The 24625-nt window shown below is 54.8% G+C and overlaps 9 protein-coding genes across 9 annotated transcripts; 5 read left to right on the forward strand and 4 right to left on the reverse strand.

Annotated features, from left to right (window-relative positions):
* Positions 1-486: 486 nt before the first annotated feature.
* Positions 487-2559, reverse strand: KRP23_11558 (putative serine/threonine-protein kinase; the record flags this gene model as incomplete). The annotated part of the gene is made up of 1 exon (XM_067882115.1): positions 487-2559. The coding sequence occupies one exon, from the start codon at positions 2557-2559 to the stop codon at positions 487-489; it is 2073 nt and encodes a 690-aa protein (XP_067740395.1).
* Positions 2560-2868: 309 nt separating this feature from the next.
* KRP23_11559 (Eukaryotic translation initiation factor 3 subunit B) lies at positions 2869-4956 on the forward strand (the record flags this gene model as incomplete). The annotated part of the gene is made up of 1 exon (XM_067882116.1): positions 2869-4956. The coding sequence occupies one exon, from the start codon at positions 2869-2871 to the stop codon at positions 4954-4956; it is 2088 nt and encodes a 695-aa protein (XP_067740396.1).
* A 725-nt stretch (positions 4957-5681) lies between these two features.
* KRP23_11560 (uncharacterized protein) lies at positions 5682-6501 on the forward strand (the record flags this gene model as incomplete). The annotated part of the gene is made up of 2 exons (XM_067882117.1): positions 5682-5772; positions 5858-6501. The coding sequence occupies 2 exons, from the start codon at positions 5682-5684 to the stop codon at positions 6499-6501; spliced, it is 735 nt and encodes a 244-aa protein (XP_067740397.1).
* A 402-nt stretch (positions 6502-6903) lies between these two features.
* KRP23_11561 (uncharacterized protein) lies at positions 6904-8191 on the forward strand (the record flags this gene model as incomplete). The annotated part of the gene is made up of 6 exons (XM_067882118.1): positions 6904-6919; positions 6989-7163; positions 7238-7388; positions 7456-7617; positions 7694-7934; positions 8004-8191. 6 exons carry the CDS (start codon positions 6904-6906, stop codon positions 8189-8191), a joined length of 933 nt encoding a protein of 310 aa, XP_067740398.1.
* A 1283-nt stretch (positions 8192-9474) lies between these two features.
* Positions 9475-9927, forward strand: KRP23_11562 (uncharacterized protein; the record flags this gene model as incomplete). The annotated part of the gene is made up of 1 exon (XM_067882119.1): positions 9475-9927. One exon carries the CDS (start codon positions 9475-9477, stop codon positions 9925-9927), a length of 453 nt encoding a protein of 150 aa, XP_067740399.1.
* An 86-nt stretch (positions 9928-10013) lies between these two features.
* On the forward strand, positions 10014-11583 carry KRP23_11563 (Protein SMG9; the record flags this gene model as incomplete). The annotated part of the gene is made up of 2 exons (XM_067882120.1): positions 10014-10052; positions 10129-11583. The coding sequence occupies 2 exons, from the start codon at positions 10014-10016 to the stop codon at positions 11581-11583; spliced, it is 1494 nt and encodes a 497-aa protein (XP_067740400.1).
* Positions 11584-11949: 366 nt separating this feature from the next.
* Positions 11950-13563, reverse strand: KRP23_11564 (uncharacterized protein; the record flags this gene model as incomplete). The annotated part of the gene is made up of 1 exon (XM_067882123.1): positions 11950-13563. One exon carries the CDS (start codon positions 13561-13563, stop codon positions 11950-11952), a length of 1614 nt encoding a protein of 537 aa, XP_067740401.1.
* A 1997-nt stretch (positions 13564-15560) lies between these two features.
* On the reverse strand, positions 15561-19325 carry KRP23_11565 (uncharacterized protein; the record flags this gene model as incomplete). Its single annotated transcript, XM_067882124.1, has 4 exons — positions 15561-16552; positions 16619-16722; positions 17743-18006; positions 18163-19325. The coding sequence occupies 4 exons, from the start codon at positions 19323-19325 to the stop codon at positions 15561-15563; spliced, it is 2523 nt and encodes an 840-aa protein (XP_067740402.1).
* Positions 19326-19644: 319 nt separating this feature from the next.
* Positions 19645-23427, reverse strand: KRP23_11566 (Ankyrin-2; the record flags this gene model as incomplete). The annotated part of the gene is made up of 4 exons (XM_067882125.1): positions 19645-20421; positions 20490-20542; positions 20618-21833; positions 21907-23427. 4 exons carry the CDS (start codon positions 23425-23427, stop codon positions 19645-19647), a joined length of 3567 nt encoding a protein of 1188 aa, XP_067740403.1.
* Positions 23428-24625: the final 1198 nt, after the last annotated feature.

Consider the following 24625-nt stretch of genomic DNA (forward strand, 5'->3'; position numbering starts at 1 on the left):
AGATCTTTGATGTCTTTTCAGACGTAGACCGGGCTGACTTTTGCTTTTTTTTTCGGATACTCTATCGCTGTGCAATCCATATGCCTCGGGCTTCGCTGTGGCACAACTTGTGCGGCTCAAAGCCATCGCCATCGCCAGGCAAAAATGTCCTTGCGCGCTTGCTCCAGTCTTCTTCGCGAAGTTGCGTGTGCACCGCCTAATCGTTGAATGTGGGCCGGCTTCCAACTGTTACCGCAAGCACCGCAAATCGCAGCCAGAAGAGCCCGCCGAGATTACTCGCCGCTCCGCCGCCGCTGATTGCCGCAAACAGACGTTGAAGCTGTTCGCCGTGTCGGAGCCAGAGCTAGCCTCGGCCCCTGAACGGGCGATTCGGCTGCAGTACAGGTATTATATTGCAAGCAACGCAAGCAAGGATCCCAATCAACAAGTGGCTTCAAGCGAAAGATACTTTTATTGTAACGGATGAACGCCCATCACTCGACATGGCTACACGGAGCTATTGGCGTCGTACGCCATGCTGCGAGCGATGTTGCGTAGCGTAAAGACGATCTCCAGCGCGTTGGGCCGCTGGCTGGGCTCAAAGGAGGCGCAGGCCGCCGTGAGCTGCTGCAGCGAGCTCGGGCAGTCGTCCCGCAGCTGCGGAGACACTTGGCCCGAGGTCGCCAGGTGCATGAGCTGCATCGTCGTCAAGTGGCGCTCGCTCACCTCCGAGTTGAGCGCGAAGGGCGGCAGACACGTGTCCAGCTCGGACAGCACGATGGCGTACGAGTACACGTCCGCCTTCTCGCTGTACGTCTCGCCGCGCAGGATCTCGGGCGCCGTCCACAGCAGCGTGCCCACGCCGTTGGTCATCGTGTCGTCGGCCGAGCGCTCGCGGCTGAGCCCAAAGTCGCTGAGCTTCGCACGCAGCCGGTTGTCGAGCAGCACGTTGAGCGACTTGAGGTCGCGGTGGATGATAATCGGCTGGCGGCCGTGCAGATACGCCAGCGCCTCTGCGATGTCCGTGGCAATCTGCAGCTTCTCCTTGCTCCACGAGAGCTCTCCCTTGCGCTTCGAGTTGAGCAGCATGGACAGGTCGCCTTGCTCCATGAACTCCGAGACGATGCACAAGTCACACACGCGATTCCAGGACAGACCCACGAAGCGCACAATGTTGGGGTGCTCCAGAGCTGACGCGAGACGAACCTCGTTGGAAAACAGCATGACGTTGCTCTCGTCGTGACGCTTCTCCGGTAGAAGCTGCTTGATGGCCACGATTTGCGAGCCGCAGGTGCCGCGCCATACTTCCCCGTTGGCTCCCCGCGCGATGAGCTTGTCAAACGTGAGGCTGTCGTAGGCGATGCGCTTGGACGTAATTTTCGCGTCTGCACAAAAGGTTGTTAGCTCTATCGAGCGCCGCCTCCGTGAATCGCTCATGGAGTTTCGCAGACTTTCCTGAGGACTGAGTTTGTCATGCGGCGTTGTTTTGTACTTGGAGCGCGTTGTTGTGGCGCTCTCATAAATCGTGGGGGATGACGCGACATTTTTCTCTGCGTCTCTCTTCTTGCGGCTCACATGCACTGCTATGAGAGATCCTACTGCGGCCGCGAGCAGGATGAATAGCACCACGAGGGTGATGGTGAACCCAGATATGCTCGTGGCAGCACTCGTCAGTGTCGAGGCAGAGGTTGTTGAGTTCTCCGAGGACATTGATACACCTGAAATTTCACTGTCGAGCCACAGGTCTACGAAGCCACCACGAGCAGGCAGACACCATTCATCCGCATGGTAAAGTTGTATACACGGCGTGACGAAAAACGGCTCCGCTGGGCAGCTTTCGACGGTGCAGGGCACTGGTTCAATCTGGTTGATCGTGAAGAGAAATGTGCTCAGCGCCGTGTAGTCAGGGGCGGAGCTGGAGCTCCCACTGCTGCTGTTTGAGCTTTCATTTCCAACCGAAGCCGAGCTTTCGTCCCTTATGTGTCTGTACAATCGAATATCCGGGGCGCTCGAAAAGTCTCCGTCTTCCGACCAAAGAGTGCTCGATTGCGCGTCGATGATATCGGTTGCGTTCACCTCGACCGCCGCAACGGCGCACTGCGAAGCTCTCCACGCGGTCGATCGTGAACAATTCGAGCCTGCAAAATACAGCTCTGTCGAGTCGCACGTCTCAAGCGGGCAGTCTCTGTTCTGGAACGCTTCAAACGTTTGAACGCTGTTGTCCATGTCTTCCCCACACGGCGCGTAGACCTGAACGAGTCGACCTCCGCTGGTCATCACCAGGCCTGTGTCCCACAGCAGCGCTCGCTGCAGATACCCAGACAGAGAGCTCCACCTCACCGACTTCTCCGAGAGTCGAGTCATGAGCGAGTCCGGGACGTTCATCAGCACGACTTGGGGTGCGGTTGCACCTGCACTGCTGCCGCTAGCAGCGTTCTGTTGCTGGAGTCGATGCAACTGCGCTACAACATCCAGGACGGCGTCCGCACTGCGTTGCCACGAAGCCGTTGACAGCAACAGTAGCGCACAACGCCCCGCGCTCGGAGTTTTCCTCCGGCGGTGGTGGCGCGGGTGCGGCATCCGCTGTCTGGTATTATTCTTCCGCGCTCGGGTGAGTTGTGTGCGAGTAACACTCGCCGCGACGAGCACATCCGAACGCGCATGGAGCGAGAAGTGCACAGAGCTACAGACTCACAACAACCGTCACGCCTGGCGCGAAACGGCGTTCAAGAAACGGTTCAGAACGACCTAGAAGCTCAATGAACAACCTGCATTTAGATCAACCTATACTTTCTCTTGACAAATGTATGGATATCCTAGAGGCGAGTTCACTGGCCGTGAGCTGCTCGCCCCCGGATTCCCACATCATCTTTCGTTTTGTAGAGCAAGATGGCGCCCACTACGTTCGAGCAGAAGCTAGCGCACCTGAAGCGCGAGGCGGAGCACTACGCCGACTACCTGAGCGACGAGGAGGTAGAGGACGAGGTGGCGACCAAGGCCCACGAGGAGGCGGACTTCTGCAATGACTACAGCATGGCCGTGGTGGTGGGCGGCCTGCCCGTCGTCGACGAGGCCAAGCACGGCAAGCTGCTGAACGTGGTCAAGAAGATCTTCGGTCAGGTGGGCGCTGTGGTGGACATCCACATGCCCTTCGGCGCCTCTGGCAAGACCACGGGCTACGCCTTCGTCGAGTACGACCAGGAGGCGCACGCCAACGACGCCGTGCGCACCATCAACAACTTTGCGCTGGACAAGCGCCACACGATGCTCGTGAACAAGTACGCGGACATTGAGCGCTTCCAGCAGACGCCCGCTGAGTTCGTGGCCCCCAAGGTGGACAAGTTCACGGAGCCCAAGAACCTCCAGACGTGGCTCACGGACCCCGCGCGCCGTGACATGTTCGTGCTGCGCCACGGCACCGACACGGAGATCTTCTGGAGCGACAAGGGCGAGCTCGAGCTCGACTACGCCGGTGACCGCGAGAAGCAGAACGGCAAGCAGTGGTGCTCGCAGTACGTGCTGTGGTCTCCGCAGGGCACGTACCTGGCCACGTTCCACCCGCAGGGTATCGCGCTCTGGGGCGGCGACAAGTACGAGAAGGTGGGCCGCTTCGCCCACAAGAACGTCAAGATGGCCGTCTTCTCGCCCAACGAGAACTACATCATCACCGTGAGCGAGACGGAGCTGGACTCGGCTATCATCATCTGGGACGTCAAGACGAGCAAGATGCTGCGCGCGTTCCCCGCCGGCAAGCCTGGCGCCAAGGGCGAGCTGGTGCAGGGCCTCATGACCCCGTTCAAGTGGAGCGCTGACGACAAGTACGTGGCTCGTCGCGGTAAGGACGTCATCAGCGTCTACGAGATGCCGTCCATGAAGCTGCTCGAGAAGAAGTCGCTGCGCGCCGACGGCGTGCACGACTTCTTCTGGTCGCCCACGGACCCGATCCTGGCCTACTGGGCCCCCGAGGGTAACAACGTGCCCGCGCGCGTGTCGCTCGTGGAGCTGCCGTCGCGCCGCGAGGTGCGCCAGAAAAACCTGTTCAACGTGAGCGACTGCAAGCTGCACTGGCACCCGAACGGCACGTTCCTGTGCGTGAAGGTCACGCGCCACTCCAAGTCGAAGAAGACGCTGTACACCAACTTCGAGCTCTTCCGTGTGCACGAGCAGCTCGTGCCCGTGGAGATGCTGGAGGTCAAGGAAAACATCGTGGCGTTTGCGTGGGAGCCCAAGGGCACGCGCTTCGCCACCGTGCACGGCGAGGGCCAGCAGCGCCTGAACGTGTCGTTCTACGACATGGACGGCGGCAGCAAGGGTGCCAAGGAGGTGACGCTGCTGTACACGCTCGCGGACAAGGCGTGCAGCCACCTGTACTGGTCGCCGCTGGGCAACAACATCGTGCTGGCCGGTCTGGGCGAGATCAACGGCCAGCTCGAGTTCTGGGACGCCAACGAGCAGCAGAGTATCACGGTGCAGGAGCACTTCAAGTGCACGCACGTCGAGTGGGACCCGTCGGGACGAGTGGTGGCGACGGCCGTGTGCCAGCCGCTGGACAACTCGTACTACAAGTTCACGATGGACAACGGCTACACGCTGTGGACGTTCCAGGGCAAGCAGCTCCTGGAGGAGAAGAAGGACGCGTTCTACCAGTTCCTGTGGCGCCCGCGCCCGCGCACTCTGCTGTCGGACGACGAGTACAACCACGTGGTCAAGAACCTCAAGAAGTTCGAGAAGCGCTTCGACCAGATGGACCGCCTGAAGGAGCGCGAGCGTCTGGCCGCCGAGAAGGCGGAGCGCAACCGCAAGGAGAACGAGTTCCAGGAGCTGCTGGAGAAGCGCCTGGCCACGGCGGCGGCTCGCCGCGCCGAGTACGTGGCCCTGCTGGGCGGCTACGACAGCGAGGACGAGAGCGAGTACATTGTGCAGAGTCACACGTACGACGACGTGCTGGAGATCAAGGAGGAAGTCATGCGCAAGTGAGCTGTAGCCACCTCCTCATGAGATGGATATTTAACGATGCAAATACAGCGAGATGGCTTCGTTGTTGCGGTGTGCAGGTCTCATCCACTGCTGCTTGGTGCAGGTCTCATCAACTGGTCGTGCCGTATGGATTTTGCCTGTTGTCACAACAGTGTCAAGATGGCACGTGCCGGCAGCTCGCACGTGGGCTCATTTGCAGCGCAGTGCCGGTCGAAAACATCAACAATATCTCTCGGCGCGCGGCCCCAAGCGTTTCTCACCGGGATTCGCCAGCCAGGACGAGCGTCGGCCGCGTGCAGCGTACAGCTGGGCTGATGTTGGCGATGTGGCTGAGGGCAACACCGGACAGACCGCGGTACGGGCAACGAGCGTGGACAAATGCCCGAGTCGACTTCGGACCGCGGGCAAATTTGTCGTCAGCCAGCCACCGGGCACGGGGCCTTTGCCTGCAGCCTTTGCCTGCAGCTTGCAGGCAGCGGCGGCGCTCACCAAGCGCTGATGACCAGCGACCAGCGGTCTCAGGCGAAGACGGCGATATATTATTACACATTGAAGTGCGGCGTCTGCTGCACCCCTATACCTCTTAGTGACTTGATGAACGTATGTCGCATACTTCGGCCAAGAGTGCGCGCCCTTTCGCTTCTGCCCTCTGCCAATCGACTTTTTCTTCATTCGCGTTCGCTTCAAAAGCCAATTTACCACACAGGACCAAGACCGACTTGTACATGGGAGTCAGCCGCGTCGTCACCGCCACCGTCCGCGAAGAACCGGCCTCGCCCACCGAGGTCGTCGTCCAGCAGCTCGCCCCCGCGCCTCGTACGTTCGCAGTCGCTCGTCGGTGTCAACCCGACGGCATCAGTTCCTTCACGGCACTCACCATCTTCCTCTTCTGTTACCGCAGTGATCATCCTGGACTGGGATGACACCATCCTGCCCAACACGCACCTGTCCAAGCTGGGCTTCTCCTCGGAGGACGAGGCCTTCGAGCTGCCCGAGGAGGTGGTGCCCCTGCTCGAGGAGTTCGCTCAGGAGGCCGAGAAGTTCCTCACCGCGTGTCTGACGCTCGGCTCGTGCTGCATCGTCACCAACGGACTCACGGGCTGGGTCCAGCGGTCGTGCCAGCGCTTCCTGCCCAACGTGGTACCGCTGCTGGAGCACATGACCGTCATCTCGGCCCGCTCCAACTTCGAGAGCGTGTTCCCGGACCGCCCCGTCGAGTGGAAGATCGCCGTGTACCGCGACCTGCTCGCCAAGCGCGGCTTCCTCCAGCAGCCGATCGTGGAGACCCGCGGCGTGTACGTGCAGCAGCAGCAGCGCGAGCCGCAGCAGGTCATCGCGCTGGGCGACTCATCCATCGACCGCTGCGCCGTCCAGTACGTGGCGCGGCGCACGCCCAACACGCAGCTCAAGTCCATCAAGCTGCTGGACAACCCGAGCATGACGCAGCTGCAGAAGCAGCTGAACTTGCTGGGCGTCTTCCTGGTGCAGCTGAGCTCGCACGACGAGCCGCTGGATCTGGAGCTCTCGAACGAGATGCTGCAGTAGCCGACTCAAGCCGCCGCCTCCCCATTTATCCACAACTATATATCTATAGGGCCCCCGAAGAGCAGTCGATAGTAGCCGAGTAGCAGTAGCAGTCCACCATTTCCCTTGAAAATCTAGAAAGCAACAGCAAGTAGAATACATCTATTTAACCCGGACCTGCATGTGTGTCGTCGATGAAGTGTGCGCGTGCCTGAATTGCTTGCCGCGGACGAGCTCGTGCCGACTCAGAAGCCAGGCCGACTTGCCATGTCTTTCACGCCGGCATTTTTCCCCTGCGAGCTGCTCGCGCAGCACCGAGGCGGAGACCTATCTTTGGTCGCCACCGGCGACATATCGTCCGTTTGGAAGAATGCAGAGCCCGGGCCCCGATAGCGGCGGACTGTAGGAACCCAACCGGCCTTGATGCCCCCAAGAGCAGGTGCGTCACGCGAGCGATGAGATCAGCACGATGGGGAGCGCTGGATCTAACCGTCGCCGCTTCAAGCAGGCAGCAGGTCTCGACGGCGATCGTCGGACAAGTTGCCGGCGCTCCGGCCGAGCGGGAGCAATCAGCGCGACGCTGACGCTGTGGCGCAGTGGGACGACCGCCACCGCCGGCTTCGTCGACGAAGCGCCGCGAGCTCGAGCCGCTGCCGCAGTTGGCGTACGTGTATCTGCCGCCGGTACCCGACAGACATCGCTATAGCGATCGAGCCCGACCAGCAAGGCAATATAGACGGAGATGCCCTTCCAGCAGTGACAGCAGTGAGGTGGACGATAGCAGCGCGTCTGTTAGTGATGAAGACGTGCGAGTCCCGCCGTCGACGATTACCACCATGCGCAGCCAGCGCATGCGCTCGCTCGCAGCCATGTCGAAGCTGCAGTACGACGCCGCCACGACGATTCAGGTGGCCTGTCTTGCAGCGCTTGCTGCTTCATCGACTAGCGGCTTACTTTTCGTCCTTGTGCATGCAGCGAGAATATCGTTTCTATCGGCGGCGGCGAGCGAGCCGGCATCGCCGGAACGAGCAACTTGCACAGCAAGCGCAGGACTTCCTGGACATTTTTCTACGTCAGGAGGTGACCAACCTCGTGCCGGTTTGCTTGCTCGACGTCCTACGAGAGACATGCTCGCAGGTAAGGAGCTGGTGCATGCTGTTGCTGTTGCCTTTCCTACCTGTTATCCACTATTATGTGCGTCTGATTCCTGCAGGAGGCAACGACGACCAAGCGCAGAGAAGACCTCGCAGCCTCACTCGCCGGGAGCGTGCTCTCGTCGCTCATCGATGAGTGTATCCGCGACGTCTTCCACGGCGTGCTGCAGGCCATGGTCAAGGCATACCTGGTTCAGCGACTCGATCTCTCTCGCGCTGCGACGCCGCCAGTACACGCCGTGGCCGCTGACGTGCTGAATGACTGGGTCAAAGAGCTCGTGGCGGAGCTGCTCCCAGAAGGTAAAAAATCCATCAGCTACTTGTACAGCGATTGCTAGCGTGCTTACACCTTCATTGATGTGTCCGTAGTGATCGTGGAGCTGACGTCCGAGTACACAGCACGCCAGCAGCACGAACAGATATGGGAGGAACTGCTCCACGACGAACTCCAGTCCCTAGGAGCCGACGCCGTCCCAGTCAACTCTACCACGTCTGCATTGCAGCAAACTGACCAGGTAAACTCTGCAGACAACGCACACTCGAACCCGCCGTTGTAGGCCGTGTACTCGCCGATGAGGTTCACGCGACCCGGGCCAGGGCGGCTCATGCTGAGTCACCGAGTAGAAGCAGCTACAGCGACAGGGTATCGACGGCGTCGAGAAAATAAAACTCGCGTTCACCTCGACAATTCCGTCAGCTGGACACCGTAGTAGAGAAGATTCCCGTTGAAATGGGCCCAAAAGATAATCCATCGAGCACCAAGCCAAAATGATTAGCTCTTGGTTAGAGCTTGACATTTCTCCGAAATGAAAACGAGAGCGCCTTGCGAGAAAGGTAAAACAACTACCTACATCGTCCACGGATGTGCTTCGGAGTAGAAAGAATCCTTGAACGCCAACTGCCGGCGGGGTATTTCGCAGGATTTTCATCGTTTGTGGTTGTCTTCGCTCGCAATTGCAAGTTGAATGAGCTCGTCCACAAATTGCAGGTAGAGAGGACAGCATTTGTCCGGTGCATGGCTATTGCCACGAGTAGCTTCATGGCAAGAAATCCTCGAGAGCAACGCCAGCTCCCCTCGCTAATGTTTTACTTCGTGAACACACGAAAGTTCATTGGCTTCATGGGCGCTTACCCGAAGACAACCGAGTCTCATGCATGCAAACCGATTGCCGGACGGGTGCCATGAGCTGCTCATTCCGTCATTTGACGCAAGAAGCTCAAGCGATGGACCGACCGGCCTGGTGGGACGAAGACGTCGTAACACGCCTAAAGGACAGGACGGATTGATAGCTGAGAGATGGCAAGAGCCACTAAGGTGGATCCCAAGGACACTGAAAGATGGAGAAGCGTAGCTTTAGAATGAAGCGCGTTCTAGAAGCACGGTGTCGGGCCCGGCCTTAAACATTAATTCATTCTTACTTTTACCTCAAGCTCCGCAAGTCCCTCTCAAGCACGGCCTTCGGACCCGATAGCCCCTCTGCCAGCCAAGGGCGTGTCAGTCGAGAGGCTCGCCGAGGACTTATCGGAGCGGAGTGGCGAGCCCGGGGACGAACTTGGCCTTCCGCTGGTGGGCACGTCCTTCTTTGGTCTGAGGAACCTCAGCAACCATTCTGGACGGGGGTGGCCGTGCAGCTCAACCTAAAGCTCTGCACAGTCATACTATGACTCATACCTAACTTCCAAAGTAAACGCGAGTTAGATATCACGGTTTCTATTTTAATATAGAAACCGTTAGGTAGCGGGCGCCTCGATTTAGTACCCTAACGCCATTTCTATTTGTTCACTTTAGTGTTATCCTTGCCATTTCTAAACCAATCGTCCATTTACCTGAATCACTGTGATGGCGACGCCTTTCGTCTCGAGTTTGCGCACGTCGGTAGGCGCCACCGGCAGCAGCGCGATGGTGTCGCCCGCTCCTGGCTCGAGTGCCAGCAAGTCTGCAATGGCGTCGCTCTTCTCCAGCCTCGACTTGGCGCTGGACGCCAGTGGCGCTGTCGTGTCCAGTCGCTCCGCCGCCAAGGACCTTCTGGCCTCAAAAACAGCGGAGAAGCAGGCAGAGCAGCAGCTCGCTGCCGCCCATGCGCTCAAGAAGCAGCAACAGCAGCAGAAGAAGCACAAGGAGGAGCCAGTCACCGCGCTGAGCCAAGCGCTGGGCCTCTTCGACCAGGAGCTGGAGCAGCGCGATTCCTTCGTGTCCCGCAACAAGCGGCGGCAAAAGACCAAGAAGACACGCGGGGCAGCCACCACCACACGGGGCCGTCGCCAGCGCCAGGACAAGTACAAGCGCGTGTAAAATGACTTGCTTTAAGTATACTTTATTTCTGGCAGCATCCACATTTCCATCTCACCACATTTCCACAAACAATCCCGCATTTGACAATGGATCGCGAGAATACGCCGCAGAAGCAGCGCCAGAAGGTGCGTCCTCTGCTGCGCCCTGTACGTCCCCCACGCGCTTTCAACCCCTCTGACCGTCTTGCCCTCCTTCTTGCAGCGCAGTAGCATCAACCGCCGCACCAGCAGCAGCTCAGCCGGCCCCACAAATGCCACACACGCCAGCAGCTCCCGAGGCGCATTCCGAGGCTCCCAGCGACCGCGTAGCCGCACTACCACGTCAGCAGGTCCATCTCCATCCGTGATACTGTCCAAGACCCCGTCTATGCTGCTACGTCCACCTGCTGTAGGGTCCTCCGGCGTCCTCTACGAGCCGGATGCCAATCGACGCAGACACAGCGTCCAGGACCGAGAAAATCTCTTACAGGTGAACAGCAGACCCAGTAGCACTTCAGCAGCGTCTCCAGGAGGGAGGCAGAGACCTCCCATTATCCAGCAAAGCAGGATAATCCCTCCTTTGTCAAGTGTCAAGCTCATTACGGGGCAAATGCTGTTCGCGACCGACTTGTCCATGAAATTGGGCGACTGTCTGGAGCTCACCAACTTGACAGTAGTGGGGGTGCTGGGCTTTGAAGGTGTGGGCAAGTCCACGCTCTTGTCCTTGTTAGCACAGAAGGGAATTGGTCAAGAGGAGGAGATTTTCTCCACAAGGAGCTTGGAATCGCTGGTGCTGGACCGACATGAGACCACGGGCGTGGACTTGGCCGTGTCGATGGCCGGGGGATCGGGCCACCCGATGATTTTGCTCGATTCGCAGCCGCTGCTGAGCAGCTCGATGCTTGCGGATCTGCTGGAGCGAAACGAGTCCCAGCGGTTTGGAGCGCTCACACCGGAACAGCAAGTGGAGACGGCGTCGTACCAGCTTGCGGTCTTTTTGTTCGCCATCTGCCACTACGTGGTGGTCGTCCACGACGGATTGGCGTTTCAGGTTTCTGTCAACGACCTGCTGCGCAAGATCGAGCACAAATTCGCACAATGTCGACTGCCGAGCGTGTCTGGAACCAGTCAGAAGCATGCCGCGCAACTTCTCTTTGTAGCCAACAATATTGCGGACTCGGAGCTGCTGTATCGCGAGAATGAGCTTTTTGCCGCGCATGAGCGAGCTCTAGAGGCTGCATGGGCGCAAGCGTTGGTTCGTGTGCCCTACAAGCTCTCAAGCTACAGTGATCCGGCTGAAGATGACACTGGAGTTCTCAACGCGGCATCATTCGTGCTTCCTCATAAGCCCCAGCAAAAAAATGCTGCACGATCATCCGCGTCTCCTGCGAGCGAAAGCAAAAAGGGGCCAGCCCACTACAAGTCGAAGTTTGCTTCCAGTAAGTATGCCGACTTCGACGAGGCAGCGGAAGATTTTCAGCGATTCGTGCTGAGCTTGCCGAGTTCGCCCTCCTTCACCTCCCAGACGATGGCCCTGACACCAGGGTCGAAGCCACTCCCGCCTCCGCATGCGTTGTCTCTGCGGGAGTGGCTAAGCAATGCCTCGCGGGTGTTCGAAGGCGTGCGTAAAGCTAGCTGCTTTGTGGCTGAGTATACATCGGGACGGGACCACCACTGACCTCTCGGTTAAAATGTGAATCTCATACAGCGGGACGTTTATGGGTCGCCCAGTTTCAGGTACCAAGAACCCAGCTCATCGTCAACTCCGTGCCTGAGCAACTCAAGATCAGCAAGTGCACCGGAGCCTTGCTGTCCGACGAGCCACAACTTAACCATGTCCCGTACAGTGGTGGTAACTCTATGTTCTCCCCTTTGTCAGGCAGCGTAAACTCTCTCACACAAGTGTTTGACTTCGGTGTTTTCAGTAGCAGGTAGAAGTAGAAAAAATATGGCCGACATGTCCAAAATATGCCGAGCTAGAAAGGATCTCTTCATTGACCAGGAACACCTGCGTGACATCGCGAGCATGGCAAAGCACTTTACTCTAGTTTTTGAGGACATTAGCATCAGGGCCGAGTGAAAGAAGCGCTGGAGATATTTTGTTTCTATCTCGTGTGGTCTGGGAACGGGGACCTTCTGGTTCGTCGACAGCACCTCCCAAATCCCGATCGAAGAAGCTAACCACTCCCGTACAAGGTCGCTCACTGCAAGGTTCGACGCGCTGCCCCGTCACAGACCCGATCACGAACAAGTCCTCTTGATGCACCTCGAACCAACCGAGTTTGCGCAGAGCCATGAACTCGGAGCCATCTTCCTCCTCCACCTTCAGAAGCCCGAATGATTTCATGGCATCACCTCGGTAGTAAAGTTTTCCATCTTCCCAATAGTAACCTGCTAGTTTCATCATCTTGTTGCGCGCTCCGAGTGTGGTGTCAACGCAGCATGGCGATAATAAAATATCCCAGGTGCGGCCGAATTTCCAACGCACGTAGGTGATCGCACGTAGAATTCGCACGGCCATGATGAATCCAATGAGAGCCCCAAGGATAACACCGTGGCCCACTAAACCCCACACGTAGTATGACACTGTTAAAGCTACCGGCTTCGAGCACTTTAGATCCGAGTGATTAATCGACGTGAGAATATATGACTGCACAACTGCACTCGAGAGTTCTCCTATCAACGAGGATTCGTAGCTGAAGAGCAGGCGCTTGGTGAAAAGCCGAAAGCTTTCGCTCATCCAGTGCACGGTCTCAATCATTTCAAAGATAAGAAGAAGTGTACCAGATAAGTTGTATCCAAGCGAGGCGTATTGAACCCAGGCAAAGGTTCCATCCGTTGCTGCAAGCAAAAACAAGTCGGACATGAGCCCTTCCAAGAGTAAGTACAGCAGCAACATTCGATGATAATTAGTGGCGCCGTGTGCGGATAGTCGCAGACTCTCGTGCACGAAGATCGTTGCTGCCCTTCGCCGAAGGTTTACCTCCAGCTGACTACACTTGTCGCCGTAGCGTTTGCATGAGATGAAGCTTCGGCGTAGTACAAGTGCGCGGAACACAGTCCAGATTGCACCAAGAATGCTGTACCAGTATGACCATCTGTAGTCATCGCTGCCAGGGTCCTGGGCTAAGGCTAGACCATTGATATCAAAGGTACCAAGCCCTGCAACGTGAGTATACGCAGCACTATCCAAAGTACAGTAGGCACCAACGAGCTCGTCGTAAAACGAGTAATAGCCGATGCTGCTGTGGTAGAAGAAAAGTTCAACTGGGTAGCTGTTGTTTGCACAACCTGCTGGTGCCGTGTGGAAACGCTCCACCTTTTCTTTTCCTATAAGGAAGTTGCCGTGACTGTTGTATTGAGGAACCACAAAATGGCACAGATAGTCATGTTCCAGCTTGTAATAGTGCGTGATGTCGACATTCCACCACACTTGTCCGACGTTAAATCCCTTCATCGGACACAATTCCCCTATGTTCTCCATCCCCATCTCGGCACCTGCTGGCACTAAAAGGCTCTCCGTGATCTTGTGCGGCGTTGCGAACTTCAGGTAGCTGCGAATCTGCAGCATAAACGGTAACACACCCAAGAAAAACCACCCGAGCAAAAGTTTTCGCTGCACAGTCATGACACTTGTGTACCGTGCCACGGGAGACATGCGGCCATGGGGTGCTTCTGTCAAGGAGTGCACTCGCCCTTGAGTCATGGCCGACGGAGACTCAAACTCTACCAACGGTCAAAAGTATTTAACACCTTTGGCATCGAAACGGAAAATGGCCCAACACTATTTGTAGCTGGGGTCAAGCATCAAAGCGAGCAATAACAGGATCGAAAAGGCTCGTTTTGTGTGTCTTTTGACTGCCATCACGGTGCCGGCAAAATATCAATGGAAGCTGGGCCACGAAAAAATGAGCTTCTGCCATGAAGGAGCCGTGGACGCTGCGTCCCTGTTTGAGCAAGATCCCCCCCTACACTCTTTTCAAAAAAACTCACTACACCCAAGCATGGTCGTTCAGCACACGGCTCCACGCGTTGGTGGGAGACCGCACCAATTACAAACAAGTCGGCCGGAGACACGGAAACCCAGCGCAGTTTTCGCAGAACGAGGAACTCGGTGCCATCTTCCTCCCCCATTTTCAACAAGCCAAACGATTTAAGTCCGTCCGGGTTGTAGTAGAGCTTGCCTTCAATGTATTCATACCCTCGCAACATCATCATTTTGTTGAGCATTCCCAATGTGGTATCGACGCTGCACGGTGCTGCGAAAATGATCCATCCACTACCATGTTTCCAGCGCATGTAAGTTACTGCACGCAGAATTCGCACGGCCATAATGAAGCCGATAAGGGGGAAAACAATGGCACAATGACCCACTAAACCCCAAACGTAATACGACACTGCACGAGCAACATAGCCTGAATGCTTTAGATCGGAGTGACTCAATGATGTTAGAAAATGCGACTGGCCGATCGCGCTAAGCAGCTCTCCGATTAGCGAAGATTCGTAGCTGAATAGCAGTCGTTTAATGCAGAGTCGAGTGCTCTCCCGCAGCCATCCCATGTTCTCAATCATCTCAAACACGAGCAGTACAAGACCCGATAAGTTGTAGCCGAAAGAAATGTACTGGAACCAGGAAAAGAAGCCATCCGTTGCGACGAGCAAGAACAAATCACTCATAATTCCTTCCACTAACAAGTACAATAGTACCACGCGATGATAGTTTGTCGCTCCATGCGCCGAAAGGCGCATACTCTCGTGTACGAAGACGAACGTCGTCTTTCGGTCAAGCTCCTCTCCCATTCGATCACATCTCTGCCCATAGCGACTACACGCGACGTAACTTCGCCGCAGAACAAGACCGCGATACACGATCCAAATCGTGCCCACCGATGTGTACCAATATGACATTCGATATCCATAACCTCCATTGTCTTTTGCCAGGAGCGAACCGTTAATGTCAAACGTACCAAGACCATCGATCTGCCCGTAAATCGTGTGGTCTTCAACGCAGTACGTGCCACTGAGCTCTTCGTAAAACGAGTAGAAACCAATGGTACCGTGATAAAAGTACATCTTGACGTAGTAGCTTTCGCCAGAGCAGCTTGGGTCGCTATCCTCCGCCCTCTCGGTGTCTATTACGTAGTTGCCGTGGCAATTGTATTGTGGAGAAACGAGGTGACAGAGACGCCCCTGCTCCACCTCGAAGTAGTGAGTCGGCTCCAAGTTCCACCATACATGAGCCATCTGAAGTCCTACAGCAGGACACAACTCGGCCATGTTAGTAGTATTCCGTACAGCCGCTGCAGGAACTACGAGACTTGTGTGCATCTTGTGGGGGGTCACGAACTTCAGAAAGCTCCGAGTCTGCAGGATAAACGGAGCCATGCCAACAACCAGCCACGCCAGGGTCAATTTTCGCTGGGACTTTGCACCTGGTCCATTGTTCGCCAAATTGCCTTCTCGTCCTTCGTTGAGGCAGTGCACTCGACCCCGACTCATTGTGTAGTTGACTCGAGTGATGCTCGACCCGAAACGGACCAGCTAAAATGGACCCACTGTCTATTTGAATGCGCCCGTGCCAACATGAATATTCATTTACAAAGTTGTTCACGGGGACTCTAAAGCAACACTTTCTTGGTTAGTCGCTTGGAGATTCTACGAAGGAATCACAACCTTTTTTTTCACGTGGATAGATCGAACGGTGTATTGTTCATTTTCATCTGGAGCCGCGCCCAAATTGCGGTCGAAGAAGCTCGCCACCCCAGTGCTCGGGCGTTCAGGACATGGTTTCACACACTGCTCAGACACTATTCCAATCACCACGAAGTCGTCCTTCGGTACTTGGAACCAATGCAGTTTGCGCATCGCAAGGAATTCCATACCGTCCTCGTCCTGCATCTTCAGTAGTCCGAAAGATTTCAGGGCTTCAGGTTTGTAGCACAGCTGCCCTTTGTCCCACAAGTACCCTGTCAGCAACGTCATCTTGTTACGCATCGCCAGAGTTGTGTCCACGCTGCAGGGAGTCGTGAAGATGGCCCAAAAATGACCGTGCTTCCAGCGTGCATACGTGATCGCACGTAGTGTTCGGACCGCCAGAATAAAGCCGGCGAGGGTAAGTACAATGATGCTGTGTCCTACCAAGCTCCAAACGTAGTAGGAAACCGCGCGGGCGACGAAGCCAGAGTGCCTGAAAACCGAGTGGCTCAATGATGTAAGCATATACGACTGACCGATGGCGCTCAGGAGTTCCCCCACAAGTGAGGATTCATAGCAAAAGAGCAGTCGCTTAATGAAAAGACGGGGCTTCTCGCGTAGCCAACCCATGTTTTCCACGATCTCGAACAGAATCAACAACACCCCGGACAAATTGTAGCCGAACGAGATGTACTGGAACCAGGCGAAAATTCCGTCAGTAGCAACGAGAAGAAACAAATCACTCATAATGCCTTCCACCAGCAGATACAAAAGCACTACTCGATGATAGTTCGTTGCTCCGTGAGCCGAAAGACGCATATTCTCATGCACAAATACCATCGCCGCTCTTCGCTTAAGCTCCTCGCCCATCCGTTCGCATCTTCGGCCGTAGAGCTTGCAAGCGACATAGCTTCGCCGCAGCACGACAGCTCGATACGCGATCCAAATCGTGCCTACTGTAGCATACCAATAGGACATGCGGTATAGATAACTCCCGGCGTCCTGTGCTAAAAGCCAACCGTTGATGTCGAACGTGCCGAGTCCGTTGATTAGACCATACATGCTGCCGTCCTTGGCACAATAAGTACCTGCGACCTCTTCGTAAAACGAGTAAAATCCAATACTGCCATGATAAAAGAACATTTCGACAGGATAACTTTCATTGGCACAGCTTGCAGGAACTGTGTGATAGGCCTCCACCTTCGTGGTTCCTATCAAGTAGTTTCCGTGGCAATTATACTGTGGAGAAACGTAGTGACACAGCCTGCCACCGTTTAGATCGTAATAGTGTGTCGTCTCGATATTCCACCACACTTGGGCCATCTGAAGTCCCAAAGCCGGACAGAGCTCCGCCATATTAGTCGAATTCTGTTCTACCCCGCGTGGGACTACGAGACTTTCACTGATCTTGTGTGGTGTCACGAATTTCAAGAAGCTTCGCATTTGAAGGGCCAACGGTAGCATTCCAGTGATGAACCAAGCCGTCAGCAGCAATTTTCTAGGAGTCATGACAGCAGCAGATGCCCGTTGATTCGACAATTGATTGCCACTTCGTTGCCTTGGCTTGTTCATTGTTTTCGATAACGCTTCCCTGATCGTCGTAGCTCACACTGCGCTAATGGCGAAATGACAACTACAATTAGCATCTTCACTCCTCGAAACGGACAGTCCTCGCTTGTGCGATCGAGCAGCTCAGCCAATCCGTCCACAAGTGTGGCCTGTGCTGGCCACAAGAAGAACCCGCCGACAAGGTTTGCCCCCCAAACTTTGTTCGAAAAGCCTCACCACGCCAGTGTGAGGGCACTTTGTCCACACGCAAATTAGAGCTAATTTGAAGGTATCCGTCGGAACTGCAAACAGTGAATTTTGTGCAGGGAAACGAACTCCGAGCCGCCCTCTTCATTTCAAAGCCCACACCATTTGAAAGCGCTTGCAGAATAGTGAAGTTCGCCATTTTGTTTGTACTGTTATCAATTCCTGACTCACGCCTCTCTATTTGCGTCGCCAATTGGGCCGGACAAAATAACCGCCAGAGCCCAAGAATTAGTTTTTAGCTATTACCAGTCTTCTCGGACTTCAACATGCTGGTAAAATTCCCGCTGGAGGTGGACTGGCCGCAACTTGTGAGGTTCTGCGGGCATACAAAGCGCGCTCGCTTCCAGGGGCGCCCCCCAAATTTGTGCTGAAAAAGCTCACGACACCGGTACAAGGACGCTCAGGACACAGCTTCACACATCTTCGCCCCAACACAGTTCCAATGACGACCAAGTTGTCCGCTGGGACCGAAATCCAGTCCAGTTTGTTCAAAACGAGACATTCGGAGCCATCGCCTTCCTCGGCCTTGAAGACGCCGAAAGCTTTCAGTGCTTCTGCCTTGTAAAAGAGCTGGTCTCCTTCCAAACGATAGCTGCCAAGCATTGTCATTCTACATCGTGCGCCTAGCACAGTATCGACGCAGCATGGCCTCGTGAAGATAGTTAATGTACGATTTCTTGTTAGTACGTATACAGTCGCCCACGATATCCGTACGGACATGATGAACCCAATCAACATCATCACGTACACGGTATGCCACAAAAGACTCCACACGTAATAGGACACTGCAAGGGCGGTTGGTTTCGACTCCTTCAAATCAGATCGATTCAAGGACACGAGAAAGTGTTGCTGGACAGCAGCACTCAGCATCTCCCCCAAAAGTGACGACTCGTAGCTAAAGAGCAATCGCTTAATCAGCATCCTCCATTTTTCCTTGAGCCAACCCACGTTCTCGACAATCTCCCATAGGAGAAGCAACAAACCAGACAAGTTGTAGCCAATCGAGATGTACTGCATCTGGGCGAAGATACCGTCGTGCGCGATCAACAGGAACAAATCGCTCATAAGTCCTTCAATTATCAAGTACAGCAGCGCAAGTCGCTGAAAGTTGTTCGCGCCATGCGCAGACAACCGCATCTTTTCGTGCACAAAAACCATCGCGGGCTTTCGCCAGAGCACCTCGCCCATTTCGTCACACGTTCGTGCGTAGCGATTGCAGGAGATGTAACTTCGCCGCAACACGAGAGCACGGTAAATTAGCCACATCGTGCCAACTGTGCCGTACCAGTACGATCGTCTGGAGTCGGTGCCTCCAGCATCTTGGGCCAGAAACCAACCGTTGATGTCGTACGTGCCGACGCCGTTAACGAGTGCATACACCGTTCGGTCTAACGAGCAATACGTGCCTTTCGCCTCCTCATAAAACGCGTAGTACCCAAAGCTTCCATGATACAGATACTGTTCCACTGTGTAGCTGTCCTGTATGCAGCTCTCTGGGGTCGTATGAAATGGTGTAGCGTCGAAGCTACCCACACGATAGCCTCCATGCATGTTGTATTGTGGTACCACGACGTGGCATATCCGCCCATGCTCGACTTCATAGTAGTGTGTTGCCACGATATTCCACCACGTTTGAGCCATGAGAAATCCTGTCGCGGGGCACAGTTCCGTTAGATTGGCTGTCTCCCTTTCAGCGCCAGACGGTGCCACGAGAGTCTCATTGATTTTGTGCGGTGTCGCGAACTTGAGAAAGCTTCGTGCCTGAAGAAGGAAAGGGATCAATCCAACGCCAACCCACGCCGCTAGCAGCATCCGCTTCGCCGTTCCCAATCCTCTAGTAGGCGTAGCAACAGGTACCATCATGTGATCGCGAGGGACCACCTCAAAGGAGTGCACCTTCGTCGGCATCATGATCCACAGGCCGAAGGTGAACTGCTTTCATGCAAAACGGTGAGTCGTGGCGGAAAACTGCGCGCAATTAATTTCATATTCAGCTCGAAACGGACGACTTCTGGTCGCGCTCGCCAACATAGTTGCATTCAAAAATATGGCGCGCTTTGAAAGTGACTTTCAAAGCGATTTCACTCCTGGAACAAGTGCTTCTCCTCGAAACACAAGTCAGCTGACGGCCAGCCAGACCACGAGTTAAATACACCAACCAAGGGTCTCATAAATATATGGCACAGCTGTTATTGACGACAGCCAAGTCACTCGACCACTCAATATCCACTTACGCAGAAAGAGCCAACAGTCCAATTCCACCAGTGCTGGTTCGTTCCTGCTTCAGTCGGAGGTGATCCACCAAGAGCCCGACGCTGCGAGACCAGCCGCCGCCGTCCACGAAGTAGAAAAGCTCCGATCGCGCAAGTGTGTACATCTTACTGAGGTCGAGGAAATTGCCCTGCACGAGCACGGGGAACACGCTCTTTCGTGGACTCAAAGTCTGAGCTGCCGTGACAATACGAGTCATCGAGGCAATGAGCTGTTTACGAACAAGCTTGCTCGCTTTTGCCTCATCTGACCCCTTTTCTCCCGACGATGGCGGCACCTCGACAAGTAGCACCACACACCGAGACGCACTCATCTGCTCTACCAGCCGATTCTCATCCAGATCACAACACGGAAACCCGAAGCCTTCGAGATCCGCCTTCACACGAACTCGCAGGGAACTTGCAACACCAAGAGGGGTGTAAATGAGCAAGGGTTCGTTGCTGCCGTGACCTTGTAGTTTAGCTGCAGCCGTTAGCCCATTTTGGGGTGTCATCTCCAAGTCTGGTAGTTGTCGTCGCTTTCTTCCTTCCGGAATGATGGAAGCCACGTCGTCACGTTCTTCTTTGTCGAGCCGTCGACCGTCCTTCATGATCGAGATCATGAATGGCCGAGTTACTTGCCAGCTTTCGGCAAATGCAGCCTCATCGATGTCGAACACAACAGTTCGTGGATTCTCTTGCCGACGAGCTACGATGAAGTCATTGAAGGGAATTTGGTTCTTGAACGGGATAAGCGACTGTGTTTATACGAATCCCGTGAGTACTCATGGAAAGGAAGAAATAGAGAAATCGATAGTCATCGTACCTTCAGTGCTGCCATTGACGCGGGATGGTCTTCCTCGACAATGAGACCGAGCACTACAGCATTTACACATAACAGATTCAGGTTAGAATACTACAGACATCGAACAAGATAGCACGATGGGTACCAACCTGGTTTGCGGAGCAGCTTTGCTAGCGCAAGCTCCTTGAGACACCACTCAGACTTGGTGTAGCCGTCGCACACAATGCTCAGGACTAGCGAGCAGTTGTTGATACCGCGCGCAATCTCCTCTCGCCAAACCGCGCCACCGCCAATTCCGCTAGGATCCATGGTATCCATCCAGCACGTGAGCTGCTCTTGTGTTTCCAAATGTTCGCGAACTTTTTGCGCTAATTGTGCATGTGTGTGAGTGTACGAGATCATGATCTTGCGGGTTCCTGCTTCTTTCTTAAGCAAGAACTGCAGCTCAGTAGACGTCGTGCAGTCCACAGCGCGCTTGCCCGAATCATTCGTGATCATCATACTTGATCCACACTTGATCAGCGATACTGCTGTTTGCCGGTTCTCACGCTGCAGAGCGATATGCAGCGCAGTGTTTCCGCCTGACACTTGGGTTCGCAGACTCGCGCCAGCAGCCACCAGGTTAGAGAAAATGGTCGAATCGACACCTTCAGCTTCCGCCGCAAAACACACGACTGGTATGCCCTCACCATCAACCGCATCAGGCTCAGCCTTGTGAGCGAGCAGTAAGGAGACTACCTCATCGTGATTGTTTCTGGCTGCCCAATGCAAGGGCGTGCGGCCATCGCGGTCCTTTGCGTTGGGGTTTGCACCCTTTTCCAGCAAGAGTTTGGCGGCGTTTACCTTTCCAACAACTGCCGCCCAGTGTAACGGCGTCCGACGGTGCACACCTTCAACGCGTTCTCCCAGCGTATCCACGTGAATGCCACGCGCGAGCAGCCACTTAATTTTTCCGACGTTATCAGTGGCTGCTGCCTCGTGAAGTGGTGTCAGTGCAACGTCACCACCGCAGTCCAGCAAGTAATCGCTCAGATCCGATCTCAATGTAAACGTACTCTGCTGCAGCGGCGTTGCGTACGTGCGGATCAAACCAGTCAGCGATACCGATGCAACCTGAAGGAAGTTGGCGCCATTTGCTACCAGCAAGCGCAGCACCTGCGGGTCGTCCGCCACGAATATAGGTGGAAGAACGGCTGCCGGGTAGTAAAACGAAGCGCGCGGGAGAGCATTCACGTCAGCACCTTTGCTGATAAGTAAACGGACAATATCAACGTAGCCTTCGGCTACTGCACCGTGAAGTGGAGGAAGGAGAACGGAGCATAGGAGCGTCTTGAGGGGTGATCGAACTCCGTCTTGCGTTCGAACCTACGCAAGTGCAAGCACAAAAAATATTAGTCGTGTACAATTGCACATACAGCAAATAGCACTCGCAGCTTACCAGGATGCGACTGAAGATCTTAAACACAAGACCAACATTGAAGTTCACTCGCACTACTTTGTCGAGTACGTTCACATCAATTCCACTATCCAGCAGCATCTGCACGATCCTCATATTGCCTCGCTTGACGGCAATATGAAGCGGATTCTTTCTCGATTTCGCGAAAGCGTAAAACCACAGCACTGGCGGCCTGTACAAGTCCTGAATATGGTCAATCTTGTACTTTGACTGGGACTCGGACAGGAGCGTTTCCACAGTAAGAACGTCCCCACGAGCGACCGCACGATACAGGAGCTTCTTGAACGCTTTCACAAGCCGTGCTCGCTCATTTATCGTTGGAAGCGACAGCTTGTTGAAGTAGTTGCCAAGTGAAGATGTGTGCGCCGAATCATTCGAGCTGTCTGCCTGCAGCTTCAAATGTGTCAAGAACCGACAGAAGACCACAATCTGACGTAGAAGCACCAGCCACACTACAGTCGCGGAGTAGAACAGTATAATCTGGCGCGGCTTGAGTTCATCATGACACTGAACAATCACCGGCACGTTCAGCAGCTGATTCACTGCCACGTACATCATAAAGCCCAGTTGCACAGTCACGATCATCTCGCAGAAGAGCAAGTACGGGCGTCGAACCATGCGTTTATCCTTGGCCCTGTACAGCGAGAAGAACTCGTTCGGGAACACCACTGGCGCAATGAGCACAATGTTCGGCAGGCCGACAAAGTGCATGGTCATGAGCAGCGTGAGCCAGTGTCTGCACTGTCTTTTCTGTTGATCCACCTCCTCTGCCCTGGTCCGATGGTACGTCAACGTCACAATTGCAATGGCAAAGGCGTTCAGCAGCACCACGAAAAGCGAGCAGGCCACGAGCCAACCTGCAAAGTACGAGTTCCTGATATCTCCGATCTTCCTCCTGGTCTTCTGCCCCACTTTGGCCAGCATCCAGGCGTATGGCACCTTTTTTCTGGTCTCAGGACCTGTTGGGCCATTTTCATCTGGAATCTCGGATAATCCGGACCTGGGCGGAGGTCTCGGGATTTCTCTCTTCACCAATGTACTGGACCTCTCGGTTGTTGACAGCAGCTCGAGCCCGGAAGTGGAAGAATTTGACTCCAGAGACAGCTTAGAACCTAGAGACAGCGACGTCGTAGGACCCAGAGCGGAGTTTTGATTCACAATAATGTCGATAGCGTCCTGCGCTTGGTCCAGCTCGGATTTTTGCGGTTCCAGCTCGTCCAGACTGCGAATTTCATCGCTGTCGCTTGTCGCCAATAGGCACGGGTCGCTGCTTCCCGGTGGAGCTCTGCGAGGTTCGTATCCGAGGCTGGAGCTGCGTGGGAGCAGCAAAATCCGGGTTTTAGTCGACTTTTTAGCGGATTTTTGCCTCTTTTTGACCGATTGCGCGCTTCTTTCGGCGTCGCTGTCGCTGTTGCTGCTGTCGCGCTCCTGCACATCTGGCAGGGACGCACCCGTGGGCCGTAGTTCGTTGGAGGCCGAGAGGGCGGGCGTGGAGGCCTCCATGCAGCGCTTGCCTTGGCAAATGTAAAAATGACGAGAAGTTTGGAATTTGAGTGGATTTTTGAGAATGGGTCCACCGCGTGGCAGTACCGTACATAAGGTGTTAATAAACATTGAATTTACTGTGCTTAAGTAGAAAGACAAATTGATTACGGTACGCCCTTCATTTTGGCGCGAAATTTGACTTTAGTTTAGGACTTGATCCCCTGAGCCCATTTCACAAAGAAAATGTCGATACGGCTGTGTTGCAGTGAATACCGCCAATTCTGCGTTTGTTTCTCTCGATCGCAAGCGACGGCATCTTCGCTTAAAACCAGTACAGTTCGCTAGGCAACAATCTGTCAGAAATGCTGTTAAAACCATTGAAAGCATTTGATTGTGCTCGAGAAAAATGGCGGATGCTTGTCAAACGCCTGTTTTAATAAATGACAGTGCCATTGATGCATGGAGGCCTCGTCGACCGAGTACTGTTTCTCATGGACGCGACAAAGGTGTATTGCCTCGATGGAAGCCCTCCCAACCAGATAGTCCCGCAAACCAGAAGCGTATTGGCACCACGTACGATTGCAACCGATTGTGCTGCATCTCAAGCAGCTTATGGCTGCAATGGTTCGTTGTCGGAGTGGCGTCCTTCCTTCTACAGACACGCAGTTTCCCCAAGTTCGGCGAACCCCCACAAAATGTCTGAGCCTCTCGTGCCACCACCTGGAGCTGAGCTCAAGACACAGAAAGTGACACTTACAGATGGTCGTACTGGTAAGGATGCTGTGGCTCGTGTATCGCGCTCTAGTGGTTCGACGGAGTTATGTCTCTTGCAAATGCTATGGACGGAGATGTAGGGAAATCTCCAGAGAAAAGTGGCCACGGTGTTCGTACATGTCATTCCGCGCACGGTGCACGGAAGTGCCACGTTTTACCAGAAAGTGTCTACGGAAGAACTGAGAGCTGTAAAGGCAGCCATGTAAGCGGAGTTGCGTGGGTCTGGGCACTGGTGCCGATGCGTGAATTGCCAATCGTGTTCGACAATTGAGTGTGGAATGGCAATGGAGGATACTCACTTCCCTGGATATGGTGCACCGCTGGGTGGTGCCAACCACGCATTTGTGGAAGCTGTGGAAGGGATTGAGCTCAACTCGCATATGGATTCGATGTAGTGTAGTTAGGGAGAACTAATAAGGCGCCTTTGCTTTTTGATCGTCTG

The sequence above is a fragment of the Phytophthora ramorum genome (genome assembly GCF_020800215.1).
Source record: "Phytophthora ramorum isolate Pr-102 chromosome Unknown Phyram_PR-102_s0012, whole genome shotgun sequence".
Taxonomy (NCBI): domain Eukaryota; phylum Oomycota; class Peronosporomycetes; order Peronosporales; family Peronosporaceae; genus Phytophthora; species Phytophthora ramorum.